We start from the raw sequence: 24,122 nt of genomic DNA on the forward strand, positions 1-24,122 counted from the left end.
AACACAGCCATTATTGTTGAAATAGCTGGCAACACACGTCAGTACAACATAATGGTGTCGGGCTCCAAGCTGTACACTGGCTACTCTAAGTCACTGTTTTCCTAAGAAAAGAGACTCCACTGTGAGGAGCCATGTTTGATTCCGTCCCTTTAAGTTGTCACGTATGTACGGCGCCTAAGGGCTGACCGGCCTTCCCTGACAAACATCTGAAAAAGAGACATTTTGTGAGCAAGGTGTGATTTACGTTTGGCTGAGGAATGCGTCTGTGTTTTCTATACGTTTACTAGCGGGGGGGGGGGGGGGGGGGGGGGCATCCCATGTTTCCATGTTCCCATGTTATGTGGAGCACAACACTGGACCTTCAGCATGCCTGGCCTGTCTGGAAAAATCAATAAATGTCACTCTCCTCCTCGCTGGGATGGATGGGAAATATGTGAAATGTCAGCTGACGGGTCAAAGGTTAGCTTGTTGGACTGCTTGAGCTGGACCAGATTCCAAGCCAGACAGGGAAAGGGACACGGAGACGGTTCTCAACAGAATGTGCAGCAACCTGGAAAACACAACTTGAACAGACACAGAGGCCTCCTCCAAGGCGGAATGTTGGTCTGGATGGAGTTGGGATACGGCATGTTCACCTCCAGCATCAGTCCCAAGTCTGGAGACACCTTCTCGGTGAATAGCATGAGAAAGTCATTCTGAACGTCCGCTAACGTTTATAGATGCTTACAGTCTGTAGACACTTTCATATTTAATAGCATGAGACAGTGTCTCAAAACATTTGACTGGTAGCAAGTCATACATTTATAGACACTTATGTCTATAACAATAGCATACAAGTGTCTCAAAACATTTGACTGGTACATGTCATAATGTCATTTATGTATTCAATAGCATGAGAAGGTGTCTCAAAACTTTCAAGTGGTACATGTCATAAGTTTATAGACATTTATGTATTCAATAGCATGAGAAGGTGTCTCAAAACTTTCAAGTGGTACATGTCATAAGTTTATAGACATTTATGTATTCAATAGCATGAGAAGGTGTCTCAAAACTTTCAAGTGGTACATGTCATAAGTTTATAGACATTTATGTATTCAATAGCATGAGAAGGTGTCTCAAAACTTTCAAGTGGTACATGTCATAAGTTTATAGACATTTATGCATTCAATAGCATGAGAAGGTGTCTCAAAACATTTGACTGGTACATGTCATAAGTTTATAGACATTTATGTATTCAATAGCATGAGAAGGTGTCTCAAAACTTTCAAGCGGTACATGTCATAAGTTTATAGACGCCATATAATTCCCTGTGCTAAACAAAGCAAACCAAATCTGACATCAGACATATTCTTTCTCACATCCTTAAAACTGCCTCGTGCACGATTGCGTAATTGTACCGACAAACAGACACAAGGGCGGTTTGGTTGCGCAATATCAGACACAATAAGAAAGGTTTGGACACCAGTAGTAATACAGGATGCAGAGGAAGAGCGCATGGACGACCAAATATGGAGACATCCTTGTGACCTCATCATCTCCTCCTCCTGCTTTCCTTTCCACTGTGACCTAGTCTCCCTTTGCAGGGCGTGGCCGTCACTCAGGGTGTGTCCGGCTATTATATCATGCAGTCAAGGAGAAAGGCAGCCATTGACCTCAGCCGTGTAAACGGTAAATGGAAATGGTCCAATTCCTAGTGCTACCACACTGACAGCGCTATTGGGCGCTGCCATACACAACATAGTACTTGTACTACTTTGGATAGTACTTGTACTACTTTGGATAGCACTGTTCATTTTATATGGGGCAGGTACATTTTGGATGGCGTCACGAGTGAACAACGGCAATAGAGGAGAGAAAGAAAGCTGAATCTATTCTAAAAATGAGTCACTTTTATTGCAAATGTTGATCCCAGGTGGGTGAAAAGGGGGCATGGCCGTATGAACGGCTTGCTGTGAGACATATTGATCAGCCAATACTAGTAGTTACCATCCGTACAAAGCAGCGTACATGCGTCTACTGCAGTCAACCGCAGACACGCCCATCAGGTGCAGCACGCCCGTGTGACCCAGATCCCGTGTGAAAACAATAGCGTTGGTTCCTTCAACTAAGCCGTCCACCACAATGGCTTCACACAAACCGCCTCAACTGGTACAAAAAGCCGCTTCTGGAATCTTGGAAGAACATGGAAGAGCAACTCCGGCATAATTGTCCGTCTCGCCCTTGGTCTTCCTTTGCTTTGGTAATCAGTACACAGGAAGGAGTGATAAGAATGTTGAGTGAAGGGAATGCTCATTTACCATGGGCGGTGCTTTGATAAGAGCCTACATAGCAGCATAGCGTCTGGAGGTGGGCCAAGTGTTTGGAATAGAAATACAGCTATGGATGTACTGTAAACACCAAATAGTGGTTGGCCAGCGCCAACCATCACACACAAGAGGAGGTTATTGTGGCCTGCATCTCGGCCTCGCTGCGAGCGTCAACACTTTCAGGCCCTGAGAAAGGCAAACAAGCTGCTGGAGTCACAAGAAGAATTCTGCAGCTCTGCCGTTTCGACAGCAGCCCTTGCACCACGTTTTTGCCTTATATGGTCACAAGAGACGGCTGAGTAACACACACACACACACACACACGGCAGGGTGGGGAGGATGGAGGCGTGGTCTATTGTGTTTGGCGGAAGAGGTGTAGAGTTTCATCAACCTTTGGAGCCTGTCGTCATTTCTGTGCAGACGTGAGGAATATGACCTGTGTGTGTTTAGACATGGCCGATCATTAACAATCATGGCTGCTTGGGACCCACACACCCCCAAAGTATGCTAGGAATGTCTTTTCATCCGGACCGTTGGCTGGTACCTATTAGAGTACGGCCGGTGGAATTCCCCTGCCTGTGGCCAAGTACCAAGTACTTCTGGTGGCTCAGCATCAAAGGCAGTATCGCTACAAGTACCAAGTACTTCTGGTGGCTCAGCATCAAAGGCAGTATCGCTACAAGTACCAAGTACTTCTGGTGGCTCAGCATCAAAGGCAGTATCGCTACAAGTACCAAGTACTTCTGGTGGCTCAGCATCAAAGGCAGTATCGCTACAAGTACCAAGTACTTCTGGTGGCTCAGCATCAAAGGCGGTATCGCTACAAGTACCAAGTACTTCTGGTGGCTCAGCATCAAAGGCGGTATCGCTACAAGTACCAAGTACTTCTGGTGGCTCAGCATCAAAGGCGGTATCGCTACAAGTACCAAGTACTTCTGGTGGCTCAGCATCAAAGGCGGTATCGCTACAAGTACCAAGTACTTCTGGTGGCTCAGCATCAAAGGCGGTATCGCTACAAGTACCAAGTACTTCTGGTGGCTCAGCACCAAAGGCAGTATCGCTACAAGTACCAAGTACTTCTGGTGGCTCAGCATCAAAGGCAGTATCGCTACAAGTACCAAGTACTTCTGGTGGCTCAGCATCAAAGGCGGTATCGCTACAAGTACCAAGTACTTCTGGTGGCTCAGCATCAAAGGCAGTATCGCTACAAGTACCAAGTACTTCTGGTGGCTCAGCATCAAAGGCAGTATCACTACAAGTACTTCTGGTACCAAAGTACCAGTGGGCCCAGGCTTCCGTCTACTGTGGGTTCTGGAAGACAGCAATGATGAGGTGAAGGCATAAAGGCTTCTGTGGTTCCTTGGCGGACTTTGTTCACCCATCCATGCAGTGATGTCATCAACGGCGGTATCGCTACAAGTACAAGGAGTTGTCAGATAAACGCCAATCTGCAAGCGGCCAATGACGATCCAGATAAAATGCTTCTCCGGTTCCTTGGTGGACTTTGTTTACTTCGGGACATTTGCTATCCATGGCACACATTTATAGACGTGACCCGGAACACAGCAAGCGTTCCGGCTATTTGGGAGCACGTACCCCAGCCAGGAGTGGACCCCCTAATAATCCTGAATCTTCAAGCATCTCATGGACTCATGGAACGCAGGCGCCCATTTGGATGTCTTTATTCCATCATGTGGCCGTTGGCAGAACAGCATCATTACAGTAATACAGGAGGTCAAATTTGCAATTCTTGCCCATCGGGACCCCCAAGTGCACCCCCCCACCCCCCATTATTATTAGGCATATTGGTATCAAAGGAGCCTGGCTTGGTGGCTCGTCATGTTAGAAAAATGTCACCATCTCATGGACGAAAGCAGGAACTACAGCGGCTTCATGTTGATGAACCTTCTTTAGGACTTGGACTATAAAGGTCCATCCCTCATAGTACACAGTACACAGTACACAGTACATAGTACAAGAGTACCCTGGGCTGAATGAAAGCGGTCGGAGGTGGCAAGGAGACAGGAAGTGCTTATTACAGGTCAGAGGCACACACCCATGACTAGACTATGAAAGAGAAAGCGAAAGCGATGAATAGCAGCCTCGGGTCTAGGGAAGGCCGTGAGTCTGGGGTCAAGCCTTCGCCGCTAAACCCGGCACCGCCGCTTTACTGTCCAATCACCTTGCTGACAAATGAGTCCAGTTCATCGTCATCTTTGATCCCCACAAAATGGTCGACAACATCGCCTCCTCTCATGGCGAGGACCGTTGGGACAGCAGAAACCTGAAGGCAAACAGGAGACCAACGCCGCAGTTGTTCTACGTGCATTCATCATGGCTGTCAAGGTCATCACCTTCAGCTCTAAAGATTCATTATATTTCTCTGCTTTCATATTCTGGTATGGCGCTGCCACGTCAGAATGCATACAGTTATGGAATTGAACATGTTTTAAATGTCAGTTCATACTGGCGGCCACAGGAGGGCGCCCCAGGCTACTCGGTGATGTCCAAGAGATGGTCAACGTGCTAACTGACCACTTGTTTGTTCCACTCATCATTCTTGGAATTGTATCAAATGTGCAATATAGTGCATCCGGAAAGCATTCCCTTTTCCATGTTACGTTACATGACAAGCGTACTTACTGTTTACAATGGAAATGTATTTCAAATAAAGAATGTAAGACACCACACGTATTCCCATTCCAGAAGTATTCCCATCTTTGACATCCAGCATGGCAGACCTTCATTTGAGCGCTTTAGCTCATCCTGCTCCGCAGCGCCTCCCGAGCGCCATCAGACTGGGTGGGAAGCGCGGGAGTGCAGCCATTGTCTGAGCTCTGCGCCGATGCGAAACATAACTTGTGTTCAGTTTTTTATTTGCATAAAATGTTCCCGTCATCTTTTTGTGGCAACAACATGGACTGTGTCGAAGAAGAAGTGCTGGGAATACTTCATGGATGCACTACGCTGCACTGGAACATCACATGACCCCTGTGCCAGATTGACCTAGGACCTAGTTATTCAATAGAATACTAAAGAAGAATAGAAGAATAGTAAAGAATACTAAATCCGGTGTGAAACTCACCCCATACTCGATGGCCAGGTCTGTGTGGTCGTCAATGTCTACTTTTGCCATGGCAACACGGCCTTTTTGTTTGGCAACGGCCTTCTCCAACCTGGGCCCCAGGATCTTACAAGGACCGCACCACCTGAAAGAATGACAGGAAGACTCAGGATTTGCTGGACTAGCTGTGGGGAAGTGTATCCATCCTTTTCCAATCCTATCCTTTAAAAGGGATGAGAGTCTCTCCGTAGGAATGTTGTGAATTAGCAGATACATTTTTATTTAGACTACAATCTGGCAAAGATGTTCTTATGTTCTTCCGTTTGGCCTTAACAGCCTTCATCGATTCCACGTCATCATCACAATTCCTGTGGTGACAGCCGTCAGTAGGACTCCGAGGAATCTCATAGAAGATGGTTTCAGAAACACTTATCTTTACTTTAGATGATAATTCTTAACTGACCAAGGTCAAGGGTCGTCATAAGATCAATCTTCAACCCAATGATTGAGAAACGTCATCACATGACCCGCAGGGGCGGTACTCACTGTGCATGGAAGTCGATGACAACAGGAAGTTGACTGTTGACGACTCTCTCTGTGAAATCTTCATTATCCTGCACATTGAAGGAGACCTGGCGATGGGGGGCGTGGGGGACAGGGTGGGAGGGGGACAGGAGGGAGACCCGGGCCGTGGAAGGTTGCAAGGAAGTGGACAGGGAACTGGAGGCGATGGCGGCAGACGACACCGGGAGGCGGCGGATCTCTTTGGAGGAAAGCGTCCAGATCCTGCGTGCTAGCAGCCGATGAGCCATCTAAGGGAAGATAAGGGAAGACGGAATAAACCAACATTCCATGTTAGGATTCCATAGCCAGCGTGAAGCTACTTTGGCTTCCAGGCACAAGGGAAGAAACAGACTGCCTCCAAAAATGATTATACATATTATTCATGTCATTAATTCATATTTTTCATAACGAGGCTTGTCGATTAAAAGGTTGTATTTGTGTCCTGTGTTTTATCGTGATCGTGGAGCAGTATCGACCCCCCCCCCCCACACCAACATGGCCTGCCAAGTGTCCTGCCGAGCTTCCAAGGAGGCTTAAACAGCCTTGACAGGAATGTTCAGCTATTTTAACAACGCTAGCATACATTTAAAACTGTCAAATGTTGCCCTTATCGTACCTTCTACACACCCGAGAGCCATTATACTGTATAGTATACTAATACTGCTAATACTGCGTACTATCCTTCCTCCATGAACACATGACGTCTGACTTTGCCCTCTTCGCCCTCCTCTTCCCCAAACCTTACCTAAGCTCCTTTGGTCGCTCTAAACTTACACTAAATAGTCCAAGCGGAGCCGACACAAGCACCAAACTGCCACATGAGTACTAAACAAATCAAACAAGGCGTATATTTCACATTTGTACCTTTCTGTCGGGATATCGGTGCACTTGGTCTCCACGACCAGAGGAGTACTTCCGGTGCAGACTGGCAGTATTTATTGGCTGGCGTGGCGAACAGCGCCATCTCATGGTCAGAACAGGAAGTACATGGTACTGCACGGCAAGATGGCAAACAGACGGATGGATAAATGATACAAATGGCGGCTACTGGATATGGACGACACCGGTACACAAGCAGTACAAACAGAGGAATGGATGTTTCTATCCGGGAAGGAAGTGAGGCAAAAGTCGAAGCAGGGACGGGAAGCAGTTTGCTAGCTAACATCTGTCAGTCACGAACCCCACCTGCTTCCTGAAAACAGCCCCCACCATCTTGTCCCTTTGCTTTTACCTCCACAAGATGCCGGACACAACTTCCTTCATCGTAGTCTGTTATTAAGTTATTAATGGCGGTCGGTTGTTTATTCCTGACCTCTCCTGTTGGGACATGATTTCTCCAGCAGAGGGCGCCGTGCAAAGAGTTGGTGGTGTAGGAAATGGGGAGGGGGGGCGCTTTGGGGCCTGCAGATGTTCCGATGTTCCGTTACCAAGTAAAAACAGGACCAGTGTTGCTGATACGAGCAACAGGAAGTAAACAAACGCCATCTTTTGTGGGCTGTCATGGTCACCAACATGGAGACGTACACAACGTAGGAGCAACCAAAGGCGTGTGCTTGGCATCGCTGGTCTGGACTCTGGGTTGGCCTGCCCACTGCTGGATGTGTTGGACTGAGGCCGTCGGGTCTGAACAGAGCTGGGCTCTATGAGCCGGCCCGGGGGGGGGGGGGGGGGGGGGGGGGGGGGGGGGTCTGTGTCAGGACCAGAACACACAGGCCTCAGTCCGTCTTACCGCTCGCTCACAGAGCCGTCCCGCTCATGTTTACCCTCAAACGCAGCCCAAGCTGTTTGTGAGTGAGGCTCCTTTTTCAAGGTATCTGGCCCCCGCCGCCCCCCCCCCCCCTTTTTTTGCCAAATAAACACCGCACCGGAAATTGCAGGGATATCTGGGATTTTTGAGGGGTCCCAATGGAAAGCAGGACAGGCCCCGAACAAGGGTGCTCTCTGTGACACCTTGGAGGTGAGGGGAGGGCGAAGACTGGGAGGGGGGCAGGGTTTGGGCATCAGAGAGGGAGGGGGGGTGACCTCGGGCATGATCCCTCGCCAACGGGTAGGGGTGACCCAGTTTCCTCTCACCCTGCCGAGGTTGACCTCAGCCCAGCAGGCCACCCGGGTCCCAAATCAAGAGGAAATGCTGGGCAAGCCGTGGACCGTCACATGACACAGATCACATGACAAGTTGTCACGGCGGCGGGAGAACAGGAATTAAATTTAAATTCTATCATGGAGGTTTGAGTCTGTGGAGAGGCAAGCATCACCTCCGAGGAAGGGGGGTTGTCCAACGTGCAGCCCGCAGTGCATTCTAATGATAGTATTCATTAATTAATGATAGTATTAATTAATTCATGATAGCATGAATCAATTAATGATCATGGTCCACATATCACCATCGGTAAGGACTGATGGACATATGGGCGTACGTCACCCATTCCCCTTGTGTCTGAGGCCTAAATGAGGTGTCCATGCCAGTGGGAATGCCGATGGGAATGCCAATGGGAATGCTTTGAGTTGTGGTCCGCCAGCCAGTCCCAGGTCCTGAATACACACCTGCCTTCTTTTCTTTCATTTCCCAACAAAGGAGGCGTTGTGCAACAGTGAAAATGTCCGTTTGGGTTCCACTAAGTACTTTTGGTTTTTCTTCCTGCTAATATTTCCTCAGCTGCAGGCATGTGCTCCACCCCCCCCCCCCTCCCGATGGATACGTCCTCCTCGTCATCCTTGTTTTTAAGGCCTTTCTGCCGCTGCCCGACTTTTCCTTCTACTTCCTGTCTTGGCCGTTGAATAGCACGGCCGAGGGGGAGGGCCACCCCCACCCACGGACGTTGGCCGTGTCCGTGGAGAAGCGAACAGGACAAGTTGTCCCTGGTAGGTTTGTTGTTTGGTTTGGGACAGAAGCCATGAGGCAAAAAGGCCGCGATGAAGGAAGCCACATTGATGGCAAGGAAAAACACGCTAGCGTGTTTGCGTGAGCCCCCGCTTGCTTTTACAACCTGCATTCTCTCCTGACGCAGTGGCTTGTTGACACGGCCATGTTACATCACCTCCCTGACAGAGATGGATGGCGGGGGGGGAGGATGGAGGTTGGCCAGAAGCATCCTTTGGGGCTCTCTAAGCCTCTTTGTGTGTGTGTGTGTGTGTGTGTGTATGTGTGTGTGTGTGTGTGCGTGTGTGTGTGTGTCAGCACATTTCCAGCAGTATCATACCTGTCAACATTTGCACTAGAAAATAAGGTTGATTTTCCCCAAGTTAAAGAGCTGCGTGCCCACTGCCAAGGTGCCGCACCGTACCGTACCATACCGTACCATACCGTACCGTACCATACCGTATCGTACTGTACCGTGCTGGACAGGAAACTACAACTTAAAGCACAGCCACAGCTACAGCAACACACCAGCATGCGTCTTATTTCTGCCTTTCTTTGATCAAGTCTACTATATGAAGTAGTATGAGTGCAAAGGTGACTGTAGGGGTGTTATATCATGCCCAGTGGCTCTAGTAATGGATTTAGAAGGCGGTAAACAGGTTTTGTATGCTGTAACTAGAAATATACAGCAATAAGGAAGTCAGGTCTGGAGGTAAAGAACAAGGCCTTACTGTACGCTAGGTCTGGGCCTGCTGGTCTACGAGGTGAGGAACGCCTCCGTGTTCATCCTGCCGTCCTCAAGCCAAGATCTACAGATGCCAGAAACGACATGCAAGCGTCACCTGAAGGCCAACCGACCGTCAGCCATCAAGAAGGACCAGCCTTGCCAGCCCGGCTAAGTCGTGAAACCACGCTAGGCTATGACTTCACTAGGAGGTCATTGAATGGCAGCTTGGACGTGTTTGCAGCAGGTGTGCACATACGCTGGATGCGGGTCCATGTTTACACTGGAAGCAGGAAGGGGGGCTGCCTTGCTCCTTGGCAGAAATGACTCGGAATTGGACAGCATCCTTGAAAGGAAAACAACAACACCGATGAAGGCTTGTGTAGCAACGTTGGCCGCTCGCTCAGGGAGGATGGACTTCCTGCCAAGACAGGAAGATCATCCAGGCTAGCTCTGCTAGAAACCACCACTGAGCAAAAGAAGGCAAGGCTGGTGTGCGCGTGCGCGTGCGTAGGTGGCCTGGGAACCAATAAAAGGGATGCGGACAGGCTCGTGACAGGATATCTTCGATATTTGGCCGATCGGGTGATTTAGGATGCTTTTACGTTAGCAACAACAGCTAGCAGGCAGCAGCCACGCGTGTGAAAAGAAGATGAAAACATGACAAATATTATTTTCACTTGATCATAAGTAAACAAACAGCCAAAGTTGGTCGTCTTTGGAATGTAGTAATTCCCAATTTATGAATGACCGCATTCATCCACGGCCCCGCCCTCCAGGAGTCTCATCTCTGAGCCACGCCTCCCTCCGCCTTATTTGGGCGCCTCGGCTCACGCCCGTATCCTAATTGGCCGGGGGGAGCTCAGTGGGCGTGGCTGCTATAAAAAGCCCCGCGCTCATATAAAAACAAGCCGAAAGTTTGAATCGATGAAATTGAACAAGCGATGGCGGACATTTGGTGATCGTTGAGGAGTCGGATATAATCTTTGTGGATAAAATCTATTCTTTTTATACCGGAAGCGGATTTATTCGCCTGTTCCAAGCCACCTTTGGGGCTTGTATGTGAATCGGCTGACAGCATGGGGGTGCTGCTGTTCCTTGCGGTCATACAAGCCGTGGAGGTCGGGATGGTGAGTGTGGGACTTTCGTCCTTTCTTTCCTTCTTTCTTTCTTTCTTTCTTTCTTTCTTTCTGTTTATCTGTCTTTCTGTTTATCTGTCTTTCTGTTTATCTGTCTTTCTTTCTGTCGATCTACGTAACGTTTGTCATCAAGTGTAGCTAAACTTGTCACCTAAAACAGCAGGAGAGGAAGTTGTTATTGTTTGTTGGTGTGAATATTGTTTTATGAGATGATTCCATGTGTGAGATGCTATTGTTTGCTAATTCTACCTGTCATGCCTCCAGCTATTATTATTATTATTATTATTATTATTATTATTATTATTATTATTATTATTATTATTATTATTATTATTATTATTATTATTATTATTATTATTATTATTATTATTATTATTATTATTATGCCCCTGTCCTTCATCCAGGTGTCTGCAGAGTGCCCAGTGGTGTGCGAGTGCCCAGCCGGGCCCCCGTCCTGTCCCCCGGGGGTGAGTTCTGTGCCGGATGGGTGCGGCTGCTGCAAAGTGTGTGCCGCACAGCTGAACCAGGACTGCCAGGAAGGAAGACCCTGCGACCACCACAAAGGCCTGGAGTGCAACTACGGCAACGATGTGGGTCGGACCCACGGCATCTGCAGGGGTGCGTATGGAGAAAGGGGGAGGGGGGGGGTTACCTCAGGGAATGTGTAACTTCAGGGTGGGGGAGCCTGGCTCCTGAGCCAAAGGGCCGGACTTGGTCTTTGATAGGACCTTTGAAAAACAGAGCACCTTCAGGAGCGGCACGCTGAAACCCGGCCAAGTCCGGGATTTACACAAGTCCTTTACACAAGTCCTTTACACAAGTCCTTTACACAAGTCCTTTACACAAGTCCTTTACACAAGTCCTTCAGTGTGTACACAAACAGCCGTGGTATTTTATGGGGGTGTTTCCAATAAAGGGGGTATCCGGGTGTTCTGTGGGGGCGTCCCACTCAGGACGGCGTAAACACATCAAAATTCCTTTCTGGGCTAAGAATAGAGCTTCGGAGTTAGCATGTCCTCTCGCTGCTTTGAGATCTCCATCCTCCCGTTTGGAAGACCCCCCCCCCTGACCAGCTTGTGTTTCGTCTCCCAGCAAGGGCAGAAGGCCGGTCCTGCGAATACAACGGGCGGATCTACCAAAATGGCGAGAATTTCCACGCCGGTTGCAAGCACCAGTGCACCTGCATAGACGGGGCAGTGGGTTGTGTGCCCCTGTGCCCCGACCGTGTGCCCTTGGCGTCCCCTTCCTGCCCCGCCCCCCACCTGGTCAAGGTGCCCGGCCAGTGCTGCCTCAGCATCGACTGCCACAAGGGCTCCACCGTCGTGCCCCCGCCTTACCCGCCCTACCCCTTCATGCGCTACCCGGCCCACCCCCACCCCCACCTCAAACCGTACCACAAGCCGTACCCCTACAAGCCCCAAAACGGGATGGACGCCCTGGGGAACGAGCTGATGGAGGTGGGACGCAAATGGGACAAGCGGCGCGGCCACAAGCACCTGGCGGGTAGGTACGAGTGCTGCGTACGAGTGCTGCGTACGAGTGCCGACTGTTTCCTGTGTGAAGTCAGGTATCGTGTTTACGCACAAACGGCCCCACTGTCAGCCTTCCTGTGGGGGGGTGTGTGTGGGTGGGTGGGTGTGTGTGGCAGCCTTACGTGTGGCTTGTTTTCCACTGGCTCCCTGCACACCAGAGGAGCTCACACACACACCCATGCACCCCCCCCCCCCCCCCACTGGTCTCCCACAGCACATACCTGTGTCACCCTGCCTTGCCTCTCTCTAATCACCCTGTTAGTGTTGCCCCTTCCCTGAATGAAGCCAGTGTGCTTTGCATCTCTATTTGCTTCTGCTACCCCCCCTACGCCCCCCCCCTCCCCGCTGCTCTAACTCTCCAACTCCTCGTTGAACATTTCTTCTCTGACAATTCCTGTTTGCTCCTCAACATCTCTCTGGTCGTGTCCCTCAGCGTGGAGGCAGGGAGGAGACGAGTGCGTGGTCCAGACCACTTCCTGGTCCCAGTGTTCTCGCAGCTGTGGGATGGGCATCTCCTCTCGCGTCACCAACGACAACGCTCGCTGTAAGCTAATCAAGGAAAGTCGTCTCTGCAACGTACGGCCCTGCAGCTCCATGTCCATCCCCGTCAAGGTGAGGAACCCTAACCCACCACCTCTGGTCCTCCTTCGGGTCACAAGGCAGCTAGAGATTAGACCCGGCCCACCCGGGTCAGCAGCCAATCACGGCACACGACAAATCACGCCCATGGACAACTTTGGGATGCGGGAGGAGAACATGGGATGGGGAGAACATTCCAAGATGATTCCTGACATGCTGGTCTTCTAGGACAGGATTTGCCTCAACGGATCAGCGTTAATATCCACGCTTGCACGCGACGATTTGCTGCTATTATACACGATCATAATACTATTATACTACTATTATACTACGATCATACTGCTATCATACTGCTATCATACTTCTACCATACCACTATCATAGACGATCATACGACAATCATACTACTATTATACTACTATCATACTACTATCATACTGCTATCATACTACAATCATACCACTATCATAGACGATCATACGACAATCATACTACTATTATACTACTATCATACTACTATCATACTGCTATCATACTACAATCATACCACTATCATAGACGATCATACGACAATCATACTACTATTATACTACTATCATACTGCTATTATACTACTATCATACTACTATCATACTTCTACCATACCACTATCATAGACGATCATAATACTATTATACTACTATTATACTACTATCATACTGCTATCATACTGCTATCATACTACTATCATACTGCTATCATACTGCTATCATACTACTATTATACTGCTATCATACTACTATCAAACTTCTACCATACCACTATCATAGACGATCATACGACAATCATACTACTATTATACTACTATTATACTACTATCATACTGCTATCATACTACTATTATACTTCTACCATACCACTATCATAGACGATCATACGACAATCATACTACTATTATACTACTATCATACTACTACCATACCACTATCATAGACGATCATACGGCAATCATACTAGTATTATACTACTATCATACTACTATCATATGTACTACTATTATACTTCTACCATACCACTATCATAGACGATCATACGACAATCATACTACTATTATACTGCTATCATACTACAATCATACTACTATCATACTACTATCATACTGCTATCATACTACAATCATACTACAATCATACTGCTATCATACTGCTATCATACTGCTATCATACTACTATCATACTGCTATCATACTGCTATCATACTGCTATCATACTGCTATCATACTACAATCATACTACAATCATACTACTATCATACTGCTATCATACTACAATCATACTACAATCATACTACAATCATACTGCTATCATACTGCTATCATACTGCTATCATACTACAATCATACTACTATCATACTACTATTATACTACTATCATAGTAGTATTTTTCACCATTCCTTTCTGTGAAAGAGTTGCGTGTCATGTGATTAGAGAAATTGATTGCCACGTCAGACACAAGCGTGCTGCCACTGTAAGTCCTTTCTCCCGCTTTCTCCCCCTTTCTCCCCCTGGACCCCCCCATCACAGAAAGGCCGGAAGTGCTCCCGAACCCACAAAGCCCCCGAGCCGCACCGCCTGTCCTACGCCGGCTGCAGGAGCACTCGCCTGCACAGGCCCAACTACTGCGGCGTCTGTCGAGACGGCCGCTGCTGCTCGCCTCGCCGCACGCGCACGTCCAGCGTCACCTTCGCCTGCCCGGACGGCGAGCGCTTCACCCGATCCGTGATGTTCATCCAGTCGTGCAAGTGCAGCGACGAGTGCAACCACCTCAACGAGGCCGCCATGCCCCCGCAGCGATGGCTGTACGGGGACACGCACAAGTTCCTGGACTAGCCGAGTGAGCCACGCCGTCCCCGGTAGAGAATAGTCCCGAGTCCTGATTCCTGTATCCTTGAGCAGACGCAAGCCGTGAGCTTCTGCATCTCCAACTTGACCAGAGCAGCTCTGCTGTAGTCTAGATTGTTTTAAAAGCCACCCAATAGTTGCACCAAGTCACCCCCGGACGCTGAGACTTTTCCATTGGGGGGGGGCCATGCAAGTAGCCGCCACACACAAACACGTACGGTGAGTTTTTGGGAATGATAGCGGATTGTTAGTAGCGACGCAGCAAGGCCGATGGCGGCTTCTGGTGCGACCGCATTTGGTATTTATTCAGGCCCATTTATCGTGGGGTCACGCCCACGCGGCCATCTTTGGAGCGTCACGGGCCTCCCAGGGACCAAACAGCTGAGAGCCGCCAGCCATTGAAGGGAGCGGACTCCCAGACTCCGGGGTCCAATCAGAGGCCTCAGCCGATGGCGGATGATGAAGGCTGCAGAGGCGGCGTGTGGAGCCTCGCTACGGAAGTCAAAGGTTGACACGGCTGGACTCGTCTCCGGCCTGGTCTCCACGAGAACCATTTAGCAAGCACCGAAGGAACAGGCCTGGGATTCTGGTGTCTACAAGTCCACCTCCTAATTCCGGGCAAATTACAATCACGACTGGAGGAACGGCGCTCTAATAAAAATGGAAAACCCATCATTTGCGACGAGAGGGTGGAAGTGGAAACGCTTGGCTGAGTCATGAAAAAAAAACCTGTTAGTCATGCTTCTTGGGGGGGGGGGGGGGGGGGGGGGGTCAGAAGTTGACTTTCTTCAAGCATGAACTCGAGCAGCAAGCGTTTGAATATTTCCTCCCGTTTCTGCTGAACTTCCTGGGGAAGCGGCCTCGGCTCAAACTGCTGGTGCTCGGGAACCAACTACGGCGTTTGTTTTGTTCCAAGGACAAACTAGAGCAGCAACGTCCGTGAGGACCACCTTTGCCGGCTGTACCGACGGTCCATGTGTATCTTAACCCCGACCTGGTCTGGGGTCAGATCCTTGACATGCTAATGCCAACACGTTGGGCTCCTGTAATCATCTGTACAGCATGTCTACTCCATTAAAGACGAGTTTCTATTAGAAGTGTTGATGGCCGCCCAAACGTGAGGAAACATCATAGCAGCTTTGTTCCCTGGGCTATTTGGATTCTGTACATGAAACCTACATTAGTGACTGGACGGCATTCCTAACATCCACATCTCAGCCCACTCGGGACAATCCAGGTTAAATCCTAACGATGGCCCACGTACGCGGTGAACGCCCTTAAAGGATATAGGCTATAGCTAATCGCCAATAAAGGCGGTAGAACTGTCTACGCTAGCGCTTTCTGTCTATGCTAGCATGTTTTCTGCAGAAAAACTATTTTTGATAAGCTGACCAAGAATCTGCAACATGCTGGTTTATAAATAAGCAGTAAGTGTATCCATCGGCCCAGCGTAGGACGGGTACACGCATCTCCACATGTGGTGAATGAAGCCTTTCCAGCAGACAACCAGCCTATTTTGGGAAGATGCAAGCCATATTTGAGGTGTAGCGTGGAGGTAAACACCCCCAGATGGGAATGGTAGAGAAGACAAGAGAAAAGGTGGAATGGCATTTTATAAAAAGTTTTTACTTCCATTGAACAAAAATCATAAAAGACAAATAAAAGCAATCATATACCGTGTCCCAAAACTCACAATGAAGGTAAAGGTTGGGTGGAGACGGGAAACAAGCAGAGCTTCTCAAATAAACAGCAAAGTACATCTACGTCCAAGTACAAGATCCACACGGGAGGAGACGGCGGCCTGGCTGGGAGATTCATCTGGACTGCTCAACTGGGGAGAGATGGGGGGGGGGGGCAGAAAGAACGACAGCTGAGCATGGAGGCTTTTCAGCGGGTGAAGATGAAGGCAACTTGACTGCTGTGCGATGGAACGAGCAGCGCCAACTGTTTTCCCAAAATGACTAATGAAATGATCTGTACATGTGAGCGGGGTAATTACAGGCTAATTACAGGCTAATTACAGGTGATTTACAGCCTGACTCTTCCATGGCATTAGAAAATGAAAGGGGCTTACTGTAAGAGGAGATGTCAATTTCGTCAGGCAGCTCGGCCACGTTGACCTCAAAGCGGTCCTGCACGTCGTTCAGAGTCTTGGCGTCGGTCTCGTCGGAAACGAAGGTTATAGCCAGGCCTTTGGTGCCGAATCTGCCAGCACGGGCAACCTGGGGAGTCCAACATGCTGGGGTGAGGGACCTGCCGAGACCTGTTTGACATCACAGCGCCTGTCTTAGCCTGCTTACCCTGTGCAAGTAAGTGTCGGAATCTTCCGGCATGTCGTAGTTGAAGACAATGTTGACCCGCTCGATGTCCATCCCTCGGCCAAACAGGTTGGTGGCCACCAGGATGCGCCTTTGGAAGTCTTTGAATTGCTGGTAGCGTGACAGCCTTTGGACGCATAAACACAGCTGCCGTGAGGGCGTGACCCGAGCCCCGCCGCTTTCAAGGTAATGACGCCTTGAGCTCACCGACGCCACTAAAGGCAGCGCGGACATAACCAGGGTGGGGGGAGCAGATACCAAGGGGGTCTTACCTCTCTTCCTGAGCCATGCCCCTGTGGATGGCAATGGCGGGGAAATTCTGCTCCACCAGAAGTTGTGACAAAGCGATGCAGCGCTGAATTGACTTGACAAAGATCACCACCTAGAGGCAAGACCAGGTATCCACATAAGACGTTTGGTGCCACATGCTCAGAAAAAAAACACGGGACTTTCCGTGTAACTTATTACAACTGCTAACAGCTAGCTGCTTCTTGACACACCCCGTACAAATCAAAAGCTAACTGCTAACAGCTAGCTGCTTCTTGACACACCCCGTACAAATCAAAAGCTAACTGCTAACAGCTAGCTGCTTCTTGACACGCCCCGTACAAATCAAAAGCTAACTGCTAACAGCTAGCTGCTTCTTGACACACCCCGTACAAACACAACATCCTGCTTAACCAAAAGCTAACTGCCATGTTTGCAGATGATAAATGCATCTTATCAATATTGGGAGATATTAGATGTGCACGTGGAGCCCAGGAAGAAACATCTACTGCTCCACATCCACACATCAATAAGGACAAAGACCGGTTTGTGTGCATGAGAGCAAAATGCACAGACCCCCCCCCCCCCCCACTACCCACAGCTAGATTGCAGTCCTGTGGGAGCCACAAGGTTTACCTGGTTAAACTCCAGCACGTCAAGCAGGTCAAAGAGCTTGCGGTTCTTCTCGCTGTCCTTCAGCTTGCAGTAGTACTGCTGCAGGCCATGCAGAGTCAGTTTGGTCTCGTCGTCCACAAACACCTCCATGGGCTGCGTAAGACGGATCACTTAGTTTCACGTGCTAGCCTCCCAAGGCCCCTTGATCTACTGGTTTTAGACTTACATCCTGCATGAATTTGCGACAGACTGGTCGGATGTCCTTGCTCAGGGTGGCACTGAACATCATCACCTGCTTTTCGTGGGGCGTGATCCTGAAGATGTTCTGCACGTCACACCTCATGTCTGTGCAAAGAGAGACCAGTGAGTTCGAGGAATAACGTGAAATACGTCCATCAGTGCCAGCGTACCCAGATGCTCCAACATTTTGTCACACTCGTCCAAAACAAAATGTTTCACGTTCTTCAGACTGAGCGTCTTGTTCTGGATGAGGGCGAGGATGCGACCCGGCGTTCCGACGACAATGTGGGGGCAGTTCTTCTTCAGGACGTCCTCGTCGTTCTTGATGGCCATGCCGCCGAAGAACACCGCCGACTTGACCGCTGGCATGTACTTGGAGAAGCGCTCGTACTCTTTGCTGATCTGGAAGGCCAGCTCTCGTGTGTGGCACATGACCAACACCGCCACCTGCAGGACACCAGGGCGACATGCCCAACAGCAGAGGAGATCACATGTGAGGAACTGGTTGTACTGGACACCAAAGCTGATCGGTCTGCATGAATATGTTCTTGCATGCGTCCGCCAGGGTGTTGGACAAGCTGAGCTGTTTTAGCCAGATTTCTCCCACTATTTCTGGACCGCTTGAACACCTCGCAGTAGAATTGGGGTGGAAAGGGGCCAGTCACACATGCTGTCCATCACAAGTTTGAATACTGGGTGCAGACTTTTCATCCGTCTTTTCCCCCATTTTGGTTTCTTGCAACAGAGCAGGCTTTGTAATCCTGGCTGCATATTCATGTTATTTAACTTAGATTTATTTTATTCATATTTGTGTCTGTATGGGCACAGTTGGGAGCATTAAAATGAGGTACTATGAGTGACTACAAGTCGTAGTGTATTACGGGGCCACTCTTGTCGCTCACAGCAAATCAAGCATGTTCAAAACAAGTTCCACTAAAGAAAAGAGAATGGACATCATCAAGATTGATGCTGCATCAGATACTAACCTGCCCGTCGACTGGTTCGATCTGCTGAAGGGTGGCCAGCACAAACACGGCAGTCTTGCCCATACCGGACTTGGCTTGGCAAAGAATGTCCATGCCAAGGATGGCCTGTGGGATGCATTCATGCTGGACTATGTGAGAAGGGGGACAGGGATTAAAGCATTAGGACTAGGAAGAGCGACGTTGAAGACAATGTTGACGGCCTTGCTTCAGATGCACTACCTTCAGATGGATGTTCAAAACCACAGTCGATGATGGCACGGAGCAACTCGGGTTTGAGGAGGAAGTCCCTGAAACCAGAGCTGTGGATGGAAACGTAGGACCCCTTCACCTCCTTCTTGCCGGCGGGGGCTGCACTCTCGGGGGCTCCCTGGGGTTCATCATCATCTTCGTAGTCGAGCAGCTCATTATCAACATCATTCTCAGCCATTTTGTCTACCTGCAACAATAAAAGTAAGAACCGAATCGGTCCCGGTTAGCATGTGGCGGCGGCGCTTGAGCTAAAGTGAGCGTACAATGGGCTAAAGTGCGATCATCTGTGTGTGATACTCTTCCATTCAGAACAGCTAATTTACAATTAATGCGATCGGATGTTCTAAATAGTCCGATAATCGCCACATAGCATCGTCAACGAAGTTAATATTTAGCGGTTAAACAAACTAGCGGCAATACCTTAGCAGGCTATTGTGTTGCATAACCCTTGCTAGCGTGGCAAGCTAACTTGCTAATTCCAAAAATACTCCATTCAAAGTCCCACCTTTGTGTATGAAATTACAAACAGCGAACACGGGTGTGTGCGCAAAAGGGGAAATTGGATCCTTAAAGGTCCCCTTTTAAGCGTCTGGTATGAAAAAAAGACAACAATGGCTAGCTAATACTCGGCTAGGCTACAACATGCTAGCGAACTGAATGGAAGCCTGAAACAATGCAGGAAGTCTCCTTCTATTTAAAGTAAGTTTCTCGTTCATAAAACACTCAAATCTCGAACGCAACTAGGAAAGCGTCGTCGAAGACAACAAACATGTATTCCTTACCCGGACCAGTTTGAGAAGCTTACCTAGTTTGTGATAACTGCGACTCCGACAGTGAATCAAAACCGCATGGGAGGCCTCACTCGGTCTAAATGCATCAACCGGAAGTCCCGCCCTTGTGAGAGCGCTTCTACATCATTGGTGGATTTTGAAGCTCACCAATAAGCGAAGTCAGAGATTGGCTAATAGGAGCACGGCAGTACGTCTCAATCGAAAAAAAGCGGGTAAGTCCGGCGGTGCTTGTAGTTCCATTTGTGGAAGCTGTAGTTTAGAAAACTAGCTCATTTTACATGAATGTGTATATTTACGTATACATGGATGTTTATAAATTATACATATGTAGGAATTTGATCCACGTTTGTTCCTTAATGCCATAATCACGAGAAGAAATAGTGTGTTGAAATCAGCATCCATAAACTTTGCATTTAATTTTTCATCCTCATACATGAAATTATTAGTGATGCCATTGGCTAAAGCATACTTTGAGCAGACACAATATTCATGACAGAATTACATTCACCATGACGTACCGCGCTTCTATAGAATGGGAAGCAGACCACGGCACCCATAAAAAGGTTCCGAAGAGTGGGGCAAGTCTCAGGGGGTTCTGCTCCTTCAGCCAATGGACAGGATAGTGGCGGAGAGAGCTGACAGAGCAGGCCGAACGTACACTAGTGTGGAAAAGTGGTTGCCCCCTTCTGGATTTCTTGGGTTTTTTGCATATTTGTAACATCATCAAACAATACTAATAGCACTTTGTCTTGGAAACATTTCCAACTGGTTCTCCAAGTGTTTTATTTATCAAAGCCAACACGTCTCCCCCCCCCACCATCACTCATGGCCCTAATGCAAAGGTTCAGGAAAGGACCCCGTGCTTTCTGGCAGTCTGCACGAAGGCGTCGACGCAGTGGTCGATGTCTGCCTCGGTGTGCGCGGCTGAAATCTGAACCCGGATTCTGGCTTTGCCTTTTGGTACGACCGGGTAGGAAAACCCAATCACGTACACTCCTGTGGAGGAGAGCGTCACGTTACGAGATCTTCAGGTCCAACATGAAGTGAAGAATTTGGACGTGTCCCACCTAGCTTCAGCATATCGTCCGCCATGAGGGACGCCAGCCGTGCGTCGCCGAGCATCACCGGACAGATCGGGTGGGCGGAGCCTGAGATGGTGAAACCAGCCTCTGTCATCTTGTTCCGGAACCTGCGGAAAAGAGAGAAGATCCAGATGGCCTTTTGTATGATGCCGAGTCATGACAAACAATACACGTACCTCTAGACATGAAATAACACCCCTATAGTTGCCTTTACATTGGTATTACCCAATACGGTGGAGATTTACCAGTCCAACGTACTTCAAAAAATGAATAATATAATATAATATAACAACAATAGCAAGCATCTGAGAAGTAGCAGGTACTTGCGTCTTGGCCACAATCGTCCGTGGTTAAGAACAGTGCTGACTTAAGATATCAAACGGTGGCCAAGCAGATACCGGAACCGAGAGCAGCATGAAATGATGGACCATGAAAGGCGTGTAGTACCGCATGGTTTTGGCCGACATGCTCCGCGCAATCTCGTCGGAGGCGAGCAGCAGCTCCACGGCCCGGGTAGCGCAGCCCACCACAGGGGGGGGGAGGGAGTTGGAGAAGAGGTACGGCCGAGAGCGCTGCCTCAGCAGGTCTATGAGGGGTTTGGGACCCACCGTGTAGCCACCTGGAAGTACACAGATACAGTTTGTTACTTTGGCTGTTTTTGCACTGCAGGCGCAACTTCATATGACGACGTATATGAATATAAATATAAATATAAAAGCGGTAACACACCAGCTGCACCTCCCAGGGCTTTTCCCAAAGTGGAGTTCACAATATGAACTCGATCCATCACCCCCAGAAGCTCATCGGTTCCTCTGCAACAAGACACAACATTGGTCCTTCATTTCTATCAATATTTCATCACTTAACTAGTAAAAGGAACAACAAATATTGGCTTTTATTAGCAGTATTAGTCACAGACACTTAGTAACACTTCAACATCGTCTACTCGCCGGCCCCGGGGACCAAGGAAACCAGTGGCATGGCATTCATCGATGAACACCATGGCGCCATACTGCTCTGCCAGGTCACATATTCCCGTTAGCGGAGCCACATCCCCGTCCATGGAGAAGACTCCATCCGTGACCACCAGCCGCATCCGGGAGGACTGGGGAGGACAAATCCTCATCGTGAAACTGTACGCTAGGACACGCACCATGCGGACATTACTTATTACTATTATTATTATTATTATTATTATTATTATTATTCGTGCAAACCGTCCAAAAATATGAACACATCATTTGACAGAGAATAGTTATGGTTTGACATACGGGAAGCAAAGCTAAATACATAGAAATGACATATTATATTATTGCAAACTTCAGCAGCAGGTATAATTATTACACACACCACGTGTCTCCCTGAAACCATTCCCTCTGCAACATGTGTCAACTAGGAACCTTTACATTACAATCCTTTTGTGATATGCGCCGCTTTTGAACACTGAGACGTCTTTCTTCATTTCAATAGTCTTTCTCACCTTCTTTACCAAAGTTCTTTCTTGGCCCCATGGCGGGTTATTTTGCAGCTGTACTCAGCCTATTGGTCTCACACTCAGAAATACGCTCACTCTGTCTCTGTGGACAGTGGATCCGGGTTTTTCCACTGAGGCGGATCACGAGCGTCATCGTGTCATTGAACTCCACACCAATGCCGCCTCTTTAATCCCGAATAAACCCTCAGACGGAAAGACGTCCCACACACCTGAGACTCCTTCAGCTTGCTCTCCAAGTCAGCCAGGTCCATGTGTCTGTAGCGCAGCCTCTTGGCCCGACACAGACGGATGCCGTCAATAATGGAGGCGTGGTTGAGCTCGTCTGACAGCACCGCATCCTCGGGTCCCAGGAGCACCTTGTCGAGGAGTCACGCTGCCGTTATTAGTGGACACAACAAGGAGGCCGCCCACGCGTCCCGACACGCGTCCCGACACACCTCAAAGAGTCCAGCATTGGCATCAAAGCAGCTGGCGTAGAGGATGCAGTCCTCTCGCTCGTGGAACTCAGACAATTTCCGCTCCAGATTTTTGTGCAAATCCTGCAAATCAGCCAGACTCCATGACGCGGTCCCAGTCCTGCGTTTCGTGGTGCAGGCACATCTACCGCTGGGGCAGGTGAGCGCCGGCGTGTCATGTGACCTGTGTGAGTACCTGAGTACCGCAGATGAATCGGACCGAGCTCAATCCAGCGCCGTAGACTTTCAGGGCATCGATCCCCGCCTGCACCACCTCCGGATGACTGGACAAGCCAAGGTAGTTGTTGGCACAGAAGTTCAGCATGCCTGGTAGATGGGAGATGTTACACTGCGGGCCACGGGAGGACAAATATTTATAATATCATATTTTGGAACCAACACATGTAGAAGTGCAGACGTGCACAAGTATAAAAGAAGTCCTAAAATGTATTTCATCTTTGTGATTATAGGTGAAAAATTGGTTTATTTATTTTTGTAGTTTTTTGTAGTTTTTCTGTTTATACTTGGTAAAAATGACATTACCGACCACCTCAACTCATCCACAACCAACACAGCTCGTGGTGCGTTTAAGGCTTCAGGACGTCACAGTACTCACTGCCACGGCTTCCGTCCACGTTGATGTGCGGTCCCTGTTTGGAAGTAATGACCCTCTCCGACTTCCACGTCCCCGCCGCACGAATGGCCTCCAGTTCCCCGTTTAACACGGCCCTGGCTTCAGCAACAGCAGCGTAGCTCCGGCCTACGACCGAGGCGGAAGGCCGAAAGCCCCCCCGGAGAGGGTTGACCAGACACCAGCCAGCTTTGCCCAGAGACATGACCATGAACATGTGTGCTTCCGTTAGCAACACCGGAAGGTGGCGTATTCAAGTAAAGAGGGAGGCGTGACATTATGGACCAATCAGATGGCAGAAAGCGGAGCAGGTGATCTGTTTGTCCAATCAGATGGCTGGAGGTG

At 49.0% G+C, this 24,122-nt stretch overlaps 4 protein-coding genes across 5 annotated transcripts; 1 reads left to right on the plus strand and 3 right to left on the minus strand.

Annotated features, from left to right (window-relative positions):
- Positions 1–3,357: 3,357 nt before the first annotated feature.
- Positions 3,358–7,161, minus strand: txn2 (thioredoxin 2). The gene is made up of 5 exons (XM_058050102.1): positions 7,120–7,161; positions 6,799–6,927; positions 5,917–6,182; positions 5,392–5,515; positions 3,358–4,590 (listed from the first exon to the last, which is right to left on the minus strand). The coding sequence occupies exons 1-5, from the start codon at positions 7,144–7,146 to the stop codon at positions 4,474–4,476; spliced, it is 663 nt and encodes a 220-aa protein (XP_057906085.1). The 5' UTR covers positions 7,147–7,161; the 3' UTR covers positions 3,358–4,473.
- A 3,280-nt stretch (positions 7,162–10,441) lies between these two features.
- Positions 10,442–15,406, plus strand: si:ch211-106h11.3 (CCN family member 1). Its single transcript, XM_058050076.1, has 5 exons — positions 10,442–10,648; positions 11,062–11,275; positions 11,750–12,160; positions 12,623–12,801; positions 14,331–15,406. The coding sequence occupies exons 1-5, from the start codon at positions 10,598–10,600 to the stop codon at positions 14,634–14,636; spliced, it is 1,161 nt and encodes a 386-aa protein (XP_057906059.1). The 5' UTR covers positions 10,442–10,597; the 3' UTR covers positions 14,637–15,406.
- An 839-nt stretch (positions 15,407–16,245) lies between these two features.
- Positions 16,246–20,279, minus strand: LOC131103628 (ATP-dependent RNA helicase DDX39A). 2 transcript variants are annotated; one of them, XM_058050063.1, is made up of 10 exons: positions 20,129–20,279; positions 19,294–19,510; positions 19,075–19,202; positions 18,259–18,535; positions 18,075–18,193; positions 17,870–18,001; positions 17,239–17,348; positions 16,949–17,093; positions 16,723–16,870; positions 16,246–16,479 (listed from the first exon to the last, which is right to left on the minus strand). In XM_058050063.1, the coding sequence occupies exons 2-10, from the start codon at positions 19,499–19,501 to the stop codon at positions 16,463–16,465; spliced, it is 1,284 nt and encodes a 427-aa protein (XP_057906046.1). In that variant the 5' UTR covers positions 19,502–19,510; positions 20,129–20,279; the 3' UTR covers positions 16,246–16,462. The 2 variants fall into 2 exon arrangements, with proteins under 2 accessions (XP_057906046.1, XP_057906047.1); XM_058050064.1 differs by lacking the exon at positions 20,129–20,279 and adding an exon at positions 19,829–19,993.
- A 234-nt stretch (positions 20,280–20,513) lies between these two features.
- gcat (glycine C-acetyltransferase) lies at positions 20,514–24,032 on the minus strand. Its single transcript, XM_058050061.1, has 9 exons — positions 23,763–24,032; positions 23,343–23,473; positions 23,129–23,230; positions 22,901–23,047; positions 22,147–22,301; positions 21,926–22,008; positions 21,644–21,815; positions 21,182–21,303; positions 20,514–21,110 (listed from the first exon to the last, which is right to left on the minus strand). Exons 1-9 carry the CDS (start codon positions 23,992–23,994, stop codon positions 20,959–20,961), a joined length of 1,296 nt encoding a protein of 431 aa, XP_057906044.1. The 5' UTR covers positions 23,995–24,032; the 3' UTR covers positions 20,514–20,958.
- Positions 24,033–24,122: the final 90 nt, after the last annotated feature.

Source organism: Doryrhamphus excisus, chromosome 15 (genome assembly GCF_030265055.1).
Source record: "Doryrhamphus excisus isolate RoL2022-K1 chromosome 15, RoL_Dexc_1.0, whole genome shotgun sequence".
Taxonomy (NCBI): domain Eukaryota; kingdom Metazoa; phylum Chordata; class Actinopteri; order Syngnathiformes; family Syngnathidae; genus Doryrhamphus; species Doryrhamphus excisus.